The sequence below is a fragment of the Salmo salar genome, chromosome 02 (genome assembly GCF_965601325.2).
Source record: "Salmo salar chromosome 02, fSalSal1, whole genome shotgun sequence".
NCBI classification, from domain to species: Eukaryota; Metazoa; Chordata; class Actinopteri; order Salmoniformes; family Salmonidae; genus Salmo; species Salmo salar.
The window spans coordinates 12914507-12931528 of NC_138292.1; the positions used below are offsets into that span (position 1 = coordinate 12914507).

A 17022-nucleotide genomic window follows, 5' to 3' on the forward strand; every position below is an offset into this window, starting at 1 on the left:
GAAGCCACGTTGATGCTATGGCCAGATCATACCCCTTACCCGGTTCACTTCCATGCTCACTGAAGACCGTGATAATACTCCATGCTGCTGGCTGTTTGAGACGCTTTAGAAGCCACGTTGATGCTATGGACAGAATCCACTTTGAGAAGCAACTTCTTGCTTAAGTCCTCCTTCCATTGTTGTTAGCCGTGGAAATTCTCAGGGATGAAATTTGCCCCTCAGATTGCTGATTGACAAGTAGATGCCCAATTCGCCCGCCTTATTCTCACAAATGTATCCAACATATTACGACGTTTTTCATTGCGTGCAAAAAACTTCACCAAACTATAAACTTCACTAAACACTAAAAGGTTGATCAAAAAGAAGATGATGAGTAAAAATGCAATTGCTAGCTTGATACTGTTACTGTCTTTACACCTACGAACAAATCCACGAGGACCGACACGAAGGCTGAGCTTGGCTTTGTATTTCCCCACCGTGTAACCGAGGAGGACACGAAGGCTAAGCTTGGCTTTGTATTTCCCCACCGTGTGACCCAGGAGGACACGAAGGCTGAGCTTGGCTTTGTATTTCCCCACCGTGTGACGCTGACTGTAGGGCGTTATTGGGTTGTTTCAGAAGATTTAGCTGATTTGGAGAAAACCTCAAGCCCAACTTTTAGAACAACATTGCAATATTATTCAAATTGATTTAAGAGTTTGTAATTTGGAATGTTTTCTTTTGGTGCTCTAAGTTACTATTAAATGTGTTTCTGGCATTGAGAAATAGGTGCAACACTCATTAATATGAATATGAATCGACATGTTTTCTGTTCTGTGCTGTTTGTGTGTCTTGCTCTTTGCAAAACGCTGGTCAGTTGGTCTTAGGAAGCTTTTGTAGGCCCGCGGATCAATTTTACAAAACAAAATAAGAAAATAAATCTGGGTCTTAATTTACTGTTGAGAGTTAGAATAGTTGAGAAAACAAGGTGCTATTTCTAAATGTGGTTGTGCATCAGCAGTTATTCTCTTGTTATGTCAGTCACTGACAGTCACTCAATTAGCCCATGTCCCCTAACCTTTTTAGATTGGTAAGTTAGTCTAACCAGCTATCTAAACTTGTAGTAATCATGGTCGAATTACCGACCACTCTAAAGCTTAAAAATGTCACTTAGGGCCCCCAAAAGTCTAGGGCCGGCTCTGACTGCATGTGTTTGTATGGATGAGGGTACGCAGACCCGTGAGCCACTGGGGCCCTTCATGATGAGTTCCGATTTTTTGTGTCCCCCACCCTAATGAAAGTTGCCTGTCCCTGTAATAGAGCATTGTGACTTTAAATCAAATCACATCAAATAGTATTAGTCACATGCGCTGAATACAACAGGTGTAGACCTTACAGTAAAATGCTTACTAACAAGCTCGTTCCCAACGATGCACTTTAAATTTGAAAATAAAAACATAAGAGAAACTAGATGGTAATTTTCCGTGAAGAAACATTTGTTGTAGTCAAAGAAGTTTAAAACGTTGTTCTTAAGAGAAGCAGTGACATATAGTCAAAGTTAATTCTAATAAAATATCAGGTCTGATTACTATATAAACCTTATTCCTTTGGAGTGTGGGGCAGTTAGACCACCTTTCATCACAAATAACTACACTCTGACTAATACTTCTACTAAATAGGACTTTTAGCTTATTATTTGGGGAAAGAAATATGATGGTGCATCTAGTGGAAGAAGTTTAAAAGTGTGTTGCTGTTGAAGAATGTAGGCTGGTGTAGTAGAGGGAGGGACTGTTTTATACATGGTAGATAGTAACCTTCAGTGGGAGACTAGGTGGTAGTAGTGGTAAGTAGCCCAGAAGTACTAGTAGCAGCACATTGCAGTAGTAAAAGTGGATGTTTTAGATAGGTAGGCCATGGGTTAGCTATAGTAAATGAGGTCGCTAATTTGGTTAGTTAGTTGTTATAGCGGGTTAGTTTAATGAGTTGGGGTGAGCTGTATGCCTCCCCCAGTGCTATAATTTGGTTAATTAGTTGTTATAGTGGGTTAGTTTAATGAGTCGGGGTGAGCTGTATGCCTCCCCCAGTGCTATAATTTGGTTAGTTAGTTGTTATAGCGGGTTAGTTTAATGAGTCGGGGTGAGCTGTATGCCTCCCCCAGTGCTATAATTTGGTTAGTTAGTTGTTATAGCGGGTTAGTTTAATGAGTCGGGGTGAGCTGTATGCCTCCCCCAGTGCTATAATTTGGTTAGTTAGTTGTTATAGCGGGTTAGTTTAATGAGTCGGGGTGAGCTGTATGCCTCCCCCAGTGCTATAATTTGGTTAGTTAGTTGTTATAGCGGGTTAGTTTAATGAGTCGGGGTGAGCTGTATGCCTCCCCCAGTGCTATAATTTGGTTAGTTAGTTGTTATAGCGGGTTAGTTTAATGAGTCGGGGTGAGCTGTATGCCTCCCCCAGTGCTATAATTTGGTTAGTTAGTTGTTATAGCGGGTTAGTTTAATGAGTCGGGGTGAGCTGTATGCCTCCCCCAGTGCTATAATTTGGTTAGTTAGTTGTTATAGCGGGTTAGTTTAATGAGTCGGGGTGAGCTGTATGCCTCCCCCAGTGCTATAATTTGGTTATTTAGCTGTTATAGCGGGTTAGTTTAATGAGTCGGGGTGAGCTGTATGCCTCCCCCAGTGCTATAATTTGGTTAGTTAGTTGTTATAGCGGGTTAGTTTAATGAGTCGGGGTGAGCTGTATGCCTCCCCCAGTGCTATAATTTGGTTAGTTAGCTGTTATAGCGGGTTAGTTTAATGAGTCGGGGTGAGCTGTATGCCTCCCCCAGTGCTATAATTTGGTTAGTTAGCTGTTATAGCGGGTTAGTTTAATGAGTCGGGGTGAGCTGTATGCCTCCCCCAGTGCTATAATTTGGTTAGTTAGCTGTTATAGCGGGTTAGTTTAATGAGTCGGGGTGAGCTGTATGCCTCCCCCAGTGCTATAATTTGGTTAGTTAGCTGTTATAGCGGGTTAGTTTAATGAGTCGGGGTGAGCTGTATGCCTCCCCCAGTGCTATAATTTGGTTAGTTAGCTGTTATAGCGGGTTAGTTTAATGAGTCGGGGTGAGCTGTATGCCTCCCCCAGTGCTATAATTTGGTTAGTTAGTTGTTATAGCGGGTTAGTTTAACCTCTTGGGGCTAGGTGGGACGCTAGCGTGCCACCTGTGGTGCACTCCATCAACAGCAGGTGCATTTCAAGAGCGGCAAATTTGAATCCAAATAAATGTCAAAATTCAAATTTTTCAAAAATACAACTATGTTACACCATTTGAAAGATAAACATCTCCTTAATCTAACCACGTTTTACGATTTCAAAAAGGTTTTACGGCGAAAGCATAAATTTAGAGTATGTTAGGACAGTACATTTACAAGAGTTGTGTGTAATGTTTTGTCAAGTCAAAGACAGGGTCACCAAAACCATAAAACCAGCTAAAATGATACACTAACCTTTTACAATCTCCATCAGATGACACTCCTAGGACATTATGTTAGACAATGCATGCATTTTTAGTTCTATCAAGTTCATATTTATATACAAAAACAGCGTTTTACTATGGCATTGATGTTGAGGAAATCGTTTCCCTCCAATAACCGGCAGTCAAGTCAGCGTCACAAATTAAATAATTAAAATTAGAAAACATTGGTAAAATATTATATTGTCATTTAAAGAATTATAGATTTACATCTTTTGAACGCAATCAACTTGCCAGATTTAAAAATAACCTTACTGGGAAATCACACTTTGCAATAATCTGAGCACTGTGCCCAGAAAAATACGCGTTGCGATACAGACTAGACGTCATGTTGGGGAGATCTAAAATCGAAAATACTATGTAAATAATCCATTACCTTTGATTCTCTTCATCAGATGTCACTTCCAGGTATCACAGGTCCATAACGAATGTAGTTTTGTTCAAAAAAGCTCATCATTTATGTCCAAAAATCTCCGTCTCGTTAGCACATGATGTAAGCCAGCCGGACTTCTCGTCATGAACGAGGGGAAAAAATATATTTCCGTTCGTTCAAACATGTCAAACGTTGTATAGCATAAATCATTAGGGCCTTTTTTAACCAGAACATGAATAATATTCAAGGTGGACGAATGCATAGCCTTTTATAACGTATTGGAACGAGGGTACCCAACATGAAGTAGCGCGCCAGGTGTCTAATGGGACATCACCGTTCCATGGCTCTTGTTCGGTCAGATCTCCCTCCAGAAGACTCAAAACACTTTGTAAAGGCTGGTGACATCTAGTGGAAGCAATAGGAAGTGCCAAAATATTCCTAAACCCCTGTGTTTTTCAATGGGATAGGTTTAAAATCAATACAACACATCAGGTATCCACTTCCTGTCAGAAAATGTCTCAGGGTTTTGCCTGCCAAATGAGTTCTGTTATACTCACAGACACCATTCAAACAGTTTTGGAAACTTTAGAGTGTTTTCTATCCATATATAATAAGTATATGCATATTCTAGTTACTGGGTAGGATTAGTAACCAGATTAAATCGGGTACATTTTTTTTATCCAGACGTGCAAATGCTGCCCCCTAGACCCAACAGGTTAATGAGTCGGGGTGAGCTGTATGCCTCCCCCAGTGCTATAATTTGGTTAGTTAGTTGTTATAGCGGGTTAGTTTAATGAGTCGGGGTGAGCTGTATGCCTCCCCCAGTGCTATAATTTGGTTAGTTAGTTGTTATAGCGGGTTAGTTTAATGAGTCGGGGTGAGCTGTATGCCTCCCCCAGTGCTAGAATTTGGTTAGTTAGTTGTTATAGCGGGTTAGTTTAATGAGTCGGGGTGAGCTGTATGCCTCCCCCAGTGCTATAATTTGGTTAGTTAGTTGTTATAGCGGGTTAGTTTAATGAGTCGGGGTGAGCTGTATGCCTCCCCCAGTGCTATAATTTGGTTAGTTAGTTGTTATAGCGGGTTAGTTTAATGAGTCGGGGTGAGCTGTATGCCTCCCCCAGTGCTATAATTTGGTTAGTTAGTTGTTATAGCGGGTTAGTGTAATGAGTCGGGGTGAGCTGTATGCCTCCCCCAGTGCTATAATTTGGTTAGTTAGTTGTGCTGTATGCCTCCCCCAGTGCTATAATTTGGTTAGTTAGTTGTTATAGCGGGTTAGTTTAATGAGTCGGGGTGAGCTGTATGCCTCCCCCAGTGCTATAATTTGGTTGGTAGAATATATTTCGATTCTGATTTCAGATTTAAATAGCAGAGAAGTAGATTAAGTTTTTATGTACGTTTTGGGGAAATCGGTCAATTCTGAAAACACACGTTTATATTAACAGTGTTGCACATTTCATGTAGCCTAATTTGGGCCAGCTAAAAGCCTTACCACCGATCATGCAACATTGTGGACTAAACGTTCAAATCCTGTTGCTGCAGGATTATTTTGCTTCGGCAATACTGGTCAAATGTAGATCCTACATCTGTATGTGTAAGACATTGCAACTGAGACTAACTGGTATCAGGCTTTGAATTATGAAACACCATGAACGATACCGAGACGCAACTGAAAATGGATGGTTCACTCAGTAGGCTTTGTACACTAATTGAGCAGACTGACAGAGATGAATTTGTTGTGTTGAGATGTGCACAGGAGAGCACTCGTATAGGATCCCAGAGCCCATCATGTGACTAATTACCTTGATTGTTGTTATCCAATTAGGCGGTTCATAATTGATGCTCCGCCAAGTTAATATTTGCATAATTAGAACATCTTGTTTTTTTTACCCATTTCAGATTCATGTAAATGCTTTCAAGGATGAAATGAGGTGTCATCATCCTAGAAAATCAGATTAGATTCAGCAATTTGTCTTTTGCACTTTTTGAATTTCAAAGCATAGATTTGTGATTTGTTTGGCATTTTTCTTTGAAATGCTTGTAATTAGTGGGAGTGATGGGAGGAGAGGGTGGCAGAGACAGATAGAGTTTCTGCTTTCACAGGATGCAGCTGATCTTATTGTCATGACTCATTATTGGGCTGTGGTGTCAGAGGCTCCTGGTGTGGATGTGTCTATGAGTCATCTGATAGGATGCTGATGAATGACTCTTCTAAGGAATAGTAATGTTTACAGTTGACTTTATGTTGAGAGTCAATCCAAACACATACTGTATGATCATTTAGTTCTGTTGATGATTTTTTGGTAATCACTATTTGTAGGTGTAGCCTTATAATTGATAAGGATGTTCACTTTTTCATACCCTCAGTCTTTATTTGTTGTTAGTAACTTTCTTCTGCCAAGACATGTAGGAGTCCTTACCCTTTGTATCTCTCTCTCTCTCTCTCTCTCTACTCTCTACTCTCTAAGGCTAAACCACTAAGGAAACTGATTCAGCAGACCTTCAAACAATTTGCCAACCTAAACGATGAACAGAGCATTCACAAGTTCTTTGAGATCTTGTCTCCCATTTACAGATTCGACAAGGAATGTTTTAAATGTGCCCTTGGGGTAAGTAGGCTAGTGATAGACATTTCACTATCCCACTGTGATAACGGTTGGCTGTCCTCAGGGAAACCCTGGCTGGCAGGGTTCCAGACAGGAAGAGCTCAGCTCAGTAGCCTTCATGATGTGTTTCACAGTGACACCTGCTGGGCATGACAAACACTGTTGCTTCTTTCATCTGTCTGTCTGTCCATCTCTCTCTCTCTCTCTCTCTCTCTCTCTGTCTGTCTGTCTGTCTGTCCTGCCTGTCTCTATGTCCATCTCTCTGTCTGTCTTCTAGTCCAGTTGGATTATCTCTGTGGAGCTTGCCATTGGACCTGAGGAGGGCATCAGCTACCTGACAGACAAAGGATCGACTGTGAGTACTGCTGAGTTATCAAGGCTTTCTTTATTCACCTTTTATTCACATTCTTCTGTACATTTTGTAGAATTGCATTTCCTACCCAATTCAGGTCTTATTCAGTCGTTCAGTGACGTTCAGGCTAGCCAGGAAGATGACTACCACCATGGATGTTTCATTCTGTGCTTTCTGTTCTGTCCGTGTGTTCAGCCGACACATCTGGCCAACTTCACCCAGGTACAGACCATCCAGTACTCCAGCACAGAGGACAAGGTGCGCCAGGGGATGCTGCTGCTCAATGTGGCTGGAGCCCCTGAGGTACAGTGTGTGTCTGTGTGTGTGTGTGTGAGCGTGTGTGTATGAATTCAGTAACATGCCCTGCAGTGGCCCCAGTGAAGTTATTTCCAGCACCCCTGATACTAGCAAAACATACTCCTCCCTGCATGGGTTCTTTGATGGTGTGTGTGTGTGTGTGTGTGTGTGTGTGGTGTGTGTGTGTGTGTGTGTGTGTGTGTGTGTGTGTGTGTGTGTGTGTGTGTGTGTGTGTGTGTGTGTGTGTGTGTGTGTGTGTGTGTGTGTGTGTGTGTGTGTGTGTGTGTGTTCGTCCTCTCACTTCTCTCCTTTGATGTGCTGTGCTTTGTCCTAACTGGAGGTCTCAGCTGGAGGAGGTAGCCCTGCTGATGAAGCCTCTTTGTTGACTGTCTGACTGACTGTCTGACTGTGTCTGTTTGACTGTGTCTGTCTGTGTGTGTCTGCAGCCTCTGACGGTGACCACAGCGTCTCTGAACACGGCAGAGAACATGGCTGACCTGATAGACGGATACTGTCGCCTGGTCAAGGGAGTCTCCCAGTCCTTCATCGTCCGTGTTCAAAAGGGTACGCTAACACTGCTCCTGACACCTTTACACTGAGTGGAGGGGTTTTACACACACCCACAATAACAACAGGATCTGGATAAAAACAAGGCTGAAACAGAGAAAGAGGGAATGTCTGAAAAACAGTGAGCAGACATTCCCCTTTTCCTCTATGTAGTGGAAGTTCAGACTGACAGCCATGCTGCTGTGTTGTGTACTGTGGACAATGGACTTGACTGTGTTAGAGAAGTGGTGGAAAGAGCTCCAGACTCCACTGCACTGAGGCTGGATTGTAGTGTCACAGATTGATAGATGTAATAGGATTTATTTGACCTTTATTTATACAGGTATGTCTATGAAGAACACATTCTTATTTACAATAACGACCTGTCAAACACATCAATAAATAACAATTACACCATGCACGTCTATACACACATCAACTACACAATACACGTCTATTCACACATCAATTACACAATACACATCTATATACACATCAATTACCAAATACACGTCTATTCACACATCAATTACACAATACACATCTATATACACATCAGTTACACAATACACATCTATATACACATCAATTACACCATGCACGTCTATACACACATCAACTACACAATACACGTCTATTCACACATCAATTACACAATACACATCTATATACACATCAGTTACACAATACACATCTATATACACATCAATTACACAATACACATCCTCTCCATATACACATCCAATTACACAATACACACTGTTCCATCATACACATCACACATTCACACAATCCATCACATCTATATACACATCAATTACACCATGCACGTCTATACACACATCAACTACACAATACACGTCTATTCACACATCAATTACACAATACACATCTATATACACATCAGTTACACAATACACATCTATATACACATCAATTACACAATACACATTTATATACACATCAATTACACAATACACATTTATATACACATAAATTACACAATACACATTTATATACACATCAATTACACAATATACATCTATATACACATTAATTACACAATACACATCTGTATACACATCAATTACACAATACACATCTATATACACATCAATTACACAATACACATCTATATACACATCAATTACACAATGCACATCTATATACACATCAATTACACAATACACATCTATATACACATCAATTACAAAATACACATTTATATACACAACAATTACACAATACATGTCTATATTCACATCAATTACACAATACACAAAAAGCAAACCCAAAACCCAAAAAGTAAAACATAATCATATGAAACAAACACATTCTTCAGTAAGTTAGCCCACATTCATCCACGACTTCATATGTTTTGTAATCGATTTTCATTTGAGATTATAGATGTGGTATTAATGTTGTAATAGCATCATGTTTTTCCAGGAAGTCAGCCCAGTAATAAACACATGGCTTTATGAGAGGGAGTTATAGAGCTGTTGAGGGACTGCCATTTCATTTCTCCACTCCATTTCTCCAGTCATTTGGAAAGCTGAACGCAAAAAATCAAATTGCCTGGAAACAGCTTTCACGACTATTCATTTCACTCAAGGAATTCCGTCTTTTTAAAACATGAATGAATTCACAAGGGAGAAAGAAGTATCCATTCAAGGCATAGGCTTTTGGGGGCTCTTCTCTGCTTTAGGCTCATATATGAAAGAATGTTACATATTTGATGTCTAATATTATTAAATGATATTAATAATGATGAATGTGGGCATTAGGATGGATGCTGTTTATGGACTGTAACGTTACTGCTAACCCTACATCTAACTGCCTCTGACTATCACCAACAGAGGGAGAGAGAGCTCTACCTTCCATCCCAAAGTCCACCCCAAAGTAAGTTCATGTCTCTCTCTCTCTCCTCTCTCTACTCTATATCTCTCCTCTCTCTCTACTCTCTCTCCTCTCTCTCTCTCCTCTCTCTCCTCTCTCCTCTATATCTCGCTCCTCTCTATCGCTCTCCTCTCTATATCTCTCCTCTCTATATCTCTCCTCTCTCTCTCTCTCATCTGGAATGTTTCTTCCAGGCAGCATATCAGGTTTCAGTCAGGTGCTCTGAAAACCAACACAAGCCTTGCTCCCCACCTACCGCTTCTTTTTGGCAGAATCATGAGGAATCTATCTGACCCTGTTTAGAGTTCCTGTCTCCGACCCGCCCATCTGACCCCCTACCCCCCTTTAACCATATCCTCTTGGAAGTGCTGAAGGGCCTACTTATCGGGATCCCCCCTGCAGCACCCCTGTCAAACATGCCCTGCCAGTGAATGGAATGGTCCTGGGACTGTCTATAACAGAGCCCAGTCATAGTGCCACAGTGTGGACAGGCCAGTCTGTCTTTCTGTTCTGTTGTCTGGTGACTGGAGAAACAATCCTTTCACAGGGAAATGTACAGCATTCATCTGTTCAAACCTTTATTCCACAGAGTCTCCAACCATGAGAAACGTCTGGATGGGGGGGTCCGGACACGGGTCGCATGTGTCTCAGGTAGGACCTTCTCACTCTCTCTTTCTCTTTTCACGTCTCCTGGGTTCAGTGTCAGATGAGGTTCAGTATCAGATGAGGTTCAGTATCAGATGAGGTTTGGTGTCAGATGAGGTTTGGGGTCAGATGAGGTTGGGGATCAGATGAGGTTTGGGGTCAGATGAGGTTTGGTGTCAGATGAGGGTTGGAGTCAGATGAGGTTTGGTATTGTACTGGGACTGTGAAGCTGTTGATACATTGTCTTGTTGGGCTTTGCCATGATAACGAAACAGCTTTCCACACAGAAGCCTTTACTGAAATCAGTATCAGCCATGTTAACTATCCCATAATTCACTGGTTTATTAGTGCATGCAGTGGTGACAGACAGGATGCAGAGATGTCAGTAGAATACTTGTGATGATTGACAGCCCATCAGTCAGCTAGATGTCTGACATGTACTTTGATATGAGCACTCTGATGCACCGGTGGAGTTGAACACATAGTATGAGTAGAATAGTGAAAGTAGATATTGCTCCCTCTTCCTACACAATGTTCACCACATCCTAGTGGGCTGTTGAAGCACCATACGGCACCACAAGCTAGTTACATTACATGTTATAGTCTTCTGGTCCTATCTGGCGATGCCTAGTTAGAGTCCCAAATGGGATCCTATCCCCTTTATAGGGCACTATTTTTTACCCATAGGGATCCGGTCAAACGTAGTGCACTATATACAGTAGGGGATAGTGTGTCATTTAGACATATCCCTAATCATTGTCCCGTTAGAGTGCCCTGCTGGGGACACAGCTCTATGACTGCTGCACCACGACAGAACTACCGGAGGAGCTTTTTCTATCCTTGTTGAAGGTTTACTGTCACACGTGTGAAGGAAAGCACGTAAACTGCAGACAACATGGTGTGTCCCAAACATGGCACAACAGCAGAGCTTGTACATTGGTTAAGAAACAAGACGTTTTTTTTAGACGTGACCCCATCCACCAAACACGGTTGAGGCAGACCAGAGAACATTCCTGAATTGTCTTTTTGTGGTTGTGTAAGGGCATAACATAGAAGAGTGATGTTGTTTGTTGGTTATCTAGCTGATATGCTGGTGCATTCTGGCCTAGATTTAGGTTCACATTTTTTGGGGGGTTTTAATTAATTGGCACCTGTAAAACATCACAATGAATCAACCATCAGTCTGTTATCAGACGGCTCTGTAAAACATCACAATGAATCAACCATCAGTCTGTTATCAGACGGCTCTGTAAAACATCACTATGACTCAACCATCAGTCTGTTATCAGACGGCTCTGTAAAACATCACTATGACTCAACCATCAGTCTGTTATCAGACGGCTCTGTAAAACATCACTATGACTCAACCATCAGTCTGTTATCAGACGGCTCTGTAAAACATCACAATGAATCAACCATCAGTCTGTTATCAGACGGCTCTGTAAAACATCACTATGACTCAACCATCAGTCTGTTATCAGACGGCTCTGTAAAACATCACAATGAATCAACCATCAGTCTGTTATCAGACGGCTCTGTAAAACATCACAATGAATCAACCATCAGTCTGTTATCAGACGGCTCTGTAAAACATCACAATGAATCAACCATCAGTCTGTTATCAGACGGCTCTGTAAAACATCACAATGAATCAACCATCAGTCTGTTATCAGACGGCTCTGTAAAACATCACTATGACTCAACCATCAGTCTGTTATCAGACGGCTCTGTAAAACATCACAATGAATCAACCATCAGTCTGTTATCAGACGGCTCTGTAAAACATCACAATGAATCAACCATCAGTCTGTTATCAGACGGCTCTGTAAAACATCACAATGAATCAACCATCAGTCTGTTATCAGACGGCTCTGTAAAACATCACAATGAATCAACCATCAGTCTGTTATCAGACGGCTCTGTAAAACATCACAATGAATCAACCATCAGTCTGTTATCAGACGGCTCTGTAAAACATCACAATGAATCAACCATCAGTCTGTTATCAGACGGCTCTGTAAAACATCACAATGAATCAACTATCAGCCTGTTATCAGACGGCTCTGTAAAACATCACAATGAATCAACTATCAGCCTGTTATCAGACGGCTCTGTAAAACATCACTATGACTCAACCATCAGTCTGTTATCAGACGGCTCTGTAAAACATCACTATGACTCAACCATCAGTCTGTTATCAGACGGCTCTGTAAAACATCACAATGAATCAACCATCAGGACCAGACCAGGCCAATGGCACAAATTACACCCAAGGTTCCATTTCACCAGCCAGCCAAGTACTGTCTGGCTCTGGCAATACATCCTCACCCCACAGCACCTCATCTATCAACTTAACACTGTGTCAGTGGGCACAGGCCTGTGTGTGTGTGTGTGTGTGTGTGTGTGTGTGTGTGTGTGTGTGTGTGTGTGTGTGTGTGTGTGTGTGTGTGTGTGTGTGTGTGTGTGTGTGTGTGGTGTGTGTGTGTGTGTGTGTGTGTGTGTGTGTGTGGACGTGTTTAACTATTTAACTAATAGTAAACAAACAAACATTTGAACAACTGGGGGCATTTTGTTTGTCCCCACAAGGTCAAATGCTATTTCTAGGAGGTTTAGGGTTAAGATTAGACTTAGTGTTAGAATTACGTTAAGGGTTAGGAGCTAGGTTTTTGGGTTAAGGTTAGGGTACGGATTATTATAATTATTATTATATATATCTTTTATTTAACCTTTATTTAACTAGGCAAGTCAGTTAAGAACAAATTCTTATTTACAATGACAGCCTACCAGGGAACAGTGGGTTAACTGCCTTGTTCAGGAGCAGAACTACAGATTCTTACCTTGTCAGCGCAGGGATTCCATCCAGCAATCTTTTGGTTACTAGTCCAACACTCTAACCACTAGGCTACCTGCCACCCCAGGGCTTAGGGTTCGGGGTTAGGGAAAATAGTATTTCGAATGGTACTGAATTGTGTGTCCCCACAAGGTTACTGTGTGTGTGTGTGTGTGTGTGTGTGTGTGTGTGTGTGTGTGTGTGTGTGTGTGTGTGTGTGTGTGTGTGTGTGTGTGTGTGTGTGTGTGTGTGTGTGTCCTCTCCTTCCTATCTCTCCAGTTTAAATGTCACTGAGCTCTTCCCCCAGTCTCTGGCCCGTATCACAGTAGAATGTTAATGACTACTGGGTGAGTGTCAAATAAAGAGCTGATTGACAGGGTGGATGGAGCAGGGAGGAGCAGGGTGGAGCAGGGTGGAGCAGGGGACAGACAGGCCTGTGTGCATATGGTCCCATTGACAGAGCACACTCAGAACAAATAGAGAGATGCTTGTGTGGAACTCGAGTCCCCCCATATGATCATGATGGTACTGGGGAGAAGTCTTGTTGTGGCACCCTATTCCCTATATAATGGCACCCTATTCCCAATATAGTGCACTACTTTGGACCCTGGTTGAAAGTAGTGCACTACATAGGGAATAAGGTTCTGAAGACCCATGCTAGATATGCTCAGGCATCACTGTAGTTGAATGTATTGTCATGTTGTATAACTCTCTTATTCTCTTGTCATTATAACACGATACGGTTGTAAGGTTCAGTTGATATAGTTCTGATGCAGAATGTTTAGATGAACATTGGCTCCGTCTCTTAGATATAGTTCTGATGCAGAATGTTTAGATGAACGTTGGCTCCGTCTCTTAGATATAGTTCTGATGCAGAATGTTTAGATGAACGTTGGCTCCGTCTCTTAGATATAGTTCTGATGCAGAATGTTTAGATGAACGTTGGCTCCGTCTCTTAGATATAGTTCTGATGCAGAATGTTTAGATGAACGTTGGCTCCGTCTCTTAGATATAGTTCTGATGCAGAATGCTTAGATTAACGTTGGCTCCGTCTCTTAGAAGTGTTTGTTTTCCTCTCTTCTCTGAGTGGTCATGGACTTTGTATGACCCTGATGAAATGAAATCTCTTTGCAGACTTTGTATGACCCTGATAAAATGAAATCTCTCTGCAGACTTTGTATGACCCTGATGAAATGAAATCTCTTTGCAGACTTTGTATGACCCTGATAAAATGTAATCTCTCTGCAGACTTTGTATAACCCTGATAAAATGAAATCTCTCTGCGGACTTTGTATGACCCTGATAAAATGAAATCGCTCTGCAGACTTTGTATGACCCTGATAAAATGAAATCGCTCTGCAGACTTTGTATGACCCTGATAAAATGAAATCTCTCTACAGACTTTGTATGACCCTGATAAAATGAAATCTCTCTGCAGAGGATGAAACAAAATAATTCAGCTCAGCACAAAAACTGCACCAGGTCTTCCATTCCAATGTTGTTCAACTAACTGAGATGCTCTCTGAAGTTACATTTAGAAGTTACACTTCCCCTAAACCTTTCGATTCTCTGTCATTTGCGTGCATGTGTGTGTGTGTGTGTGTGTGTGTGTGTGTGTGTGTGTGTGTGTGTGTGTGTGTGTGTGTGTGTGTGTGTGTGTGTGTGTGTGTGTGTGTGTGTGTGTGTGTGTGTGTGTGTGTGTGTGTTACTGACTTGGCAGCCTCTTACTATCAACACCCTTATCAATGTCTGGGGGAATCCCCTGAGAGATAATATGGAGTGGCTGCAACTTGGTTTTCACCTTTAAACTCGTTATTTTTCTGTCAACTTTCTCTAAGAGGGCCAGTAAACATGCCCTAACCCGTGTTTTTCACCTCTCTCGCTCTCTTTCTCGCTCTCTCTCTCTCTCTAACCTGTGCATGCTACCTACGTGGATTTGCAGGGGATTTAAGTGGGGACGGTAAAGTTCAACCTCTTATCAACTTTCTTTTCCTCAGTTCCTAATGTGTTATTAAATTTAGGGCTTCTACAATGATCTGTGGTGTCCTCATTATGGTTAGAATGGGTCATATTATTCTGTCACTCTGTCTGTCCATTTGGGTACATTCAACACTTTTCAGAGTGCTCTGATTTTCCTACGTTTTCTAGTCATTTTTGAGTAACCCTTGTCTCGAGTCTTTTTTTCCTTCATTAATAATGACACACATAGCATTTCACAGCTTTTTAACACTAGTCCTGAGTCAAATCAAATCATTTGACTTATCAGCAGCTTTTTTTCTTTATCTCAGGCTGCAAAAAGCAGGGCTGTCTCAACATTCCTCTGTGGGTTATCTTTTCCTGGAAACTTTTGCTTCTTCCTTAAAATCACAGCAGTCAGGATAGACAGGCTCACCCAATGACTCTGGAGTTACCCATGACTCTATCTGTTTTTCCTAAAGAAGTTTCTCTGGGGGGAAAAACTCCTCCTCATCCCTCCTCCCCTCCTCCCCTCACTCAAATACCACTGCTGCTATTGGAGCACAGCTCAGACCTGAAGAACATGGTGGGAGAACGCACAGGGAGGCACATCATAGAGCTGGGCTGTTTGTCATATGTGTGGAGGGGGGGTTGTTGTTAAGGGTTAACAACTTTGAAATGGTGGGGTTTTGGTAAAGGTACTTTATTGTACTAAAGGTAAGTTAAGGACAAGTCTAGACGTAGTTAAACAAATTAAAGCCTAACTCCTGTCTGTCATGTTGGGCTATCCTGCTTAGAGTCAGAATGCTGCTGTTCATTGTCCTCACCTCTCTCTATCTCTCTCTCAAACTGTTGGGCTCACCATGTGTCGCTCTCTTTTTCCCCCAGAGACAGACGACTATGCGGAGATCATAGATGATGAGGATACCTACACCATGCCCTCCAGTGAGTACCGTAGCATCTGTCACACAGGGAGTAAGCAAGGGACCATGTGCTGAGGAGGATGGAGGGAGGCAGCGACAGGCAGCTGTGCTGGGTTTTAGAGTGGCTCTTAGTGGTGAGCTGCAGACCATACTCCCCTGAAAGACCAGATGTTCTCTCCAGACCCCGTGTGCCTTTGATCGTGGCCTCTAGTGTACAGCTTTAACCCAGTTTGGAGAAGTGTGCCCCACCTTCTGATTGGTTGTTGTTACCACATTCTGCCTTCCTGGGGTCATTGAGACTGGAGTTCTCTGAAAGCATCAAAGCTACAGGGGTCAAGTTGGTGTTAGGCATCTTTCAGTTCATCATTTTTATTTTCAGTTTTTTGCTACCATTTTGTAGAGAGTAGTTCACAAATAGCTAGAATCATATTTACACGGGGAAAGCCCAACACAGAGTGCATGAGGTGGATCTGTCGATCACTATTAGTAGAATGAGCTGGCTGTGACTGTGTCTTCTGCTGCTGCTGCTTATTCAAACAGTTTCCTCTCAACATTTCATTTTTCATGACATATCTGTCCTTTGTCCGACACTCTTCAGGAAAAAAAGGTGCTACAGTTGAAGTCGGAAGTTTACGTACACTTAGGTTGGAGTCATTAAAACTCGTTGTTCAACCACTCCACAAGTTCTTGTGAACAAACTATAGTTTTGGCAAGTCAGTTAGGACATCTACTTTGTGCATGACTCAATTCATTTTTCCAACAATTATTTACAGACAGATTATTTCACTGTATCACAATTCCAGTGGGTCAGAAGTTTACATACACTAAGTTGACTGTGCCTTTAAACAGCTTGGAAAATTCCAGAAAATGATGTCATGGCTATAGAAGCTTCTGATAGGCTAATTGACATAATTTGAGTCAATCGGAGGTGTACCTGTGGATGTATTTCAAGGCCTACCTTCAAACTCTGCCTCTTTGCTTGACATCATGGGAAAATCAAAAGAAATCAGCCAAGACCTCAGAAAAACTATTGTAGACATCCACAAGTCTGGTTCATCCTTGGGAGCAATTTCCAAACGCCTGAAGGTACCACGTTCATCTGTACAAACAATAG

At 41.9% G+C, this 17022-nt stretch overlaps 1 protein-coding gene across 8 annotated transcripts in view; it reads left to right on the forward strand.

Annotated features, from left to right (window-relative positions):
- The window catches only part of LOC106606028 (focal adhesion kinase 1), a 136673-nt gene that overhangs the window by 72072 nt on the left and 47579 nt on the right, over positions 1-17022 (forward strand). For 6 of the 8 annotated variants that reach the window (XM_082959895.1, XM_082959896.1, XM_082959892.1 and 3 more), the window contains 7 exons: positions 6326-6466; positions 6741-6818; positions 7011-7118; positions 7559-7676; positions 9515-9557; positions 10144-10205; positions 15874-15930. In XM_082959895.1, coding sequence (XP_082816021.1) covers positions 6326-6466; positions 6741-6818; positions 7011-7118; positions 7559-7676; positions 9515-9557; positions 10144-10205; positions 15874-15930 — 607 coding nt within the window. Of the gene's footprint in view, positions 1-6325; positions 6467-6740; positions 6819-7010; positions 7119-7558; positions 7677-9514; positions 9558-10143; positions 10206-15546; positions 15703-15873; positions 15931-17022 lie in introns of those variants that run through there. The other 2 variants (XM_082959898.1, XM_082959903.1) reach the window with 1 other exon arrangement.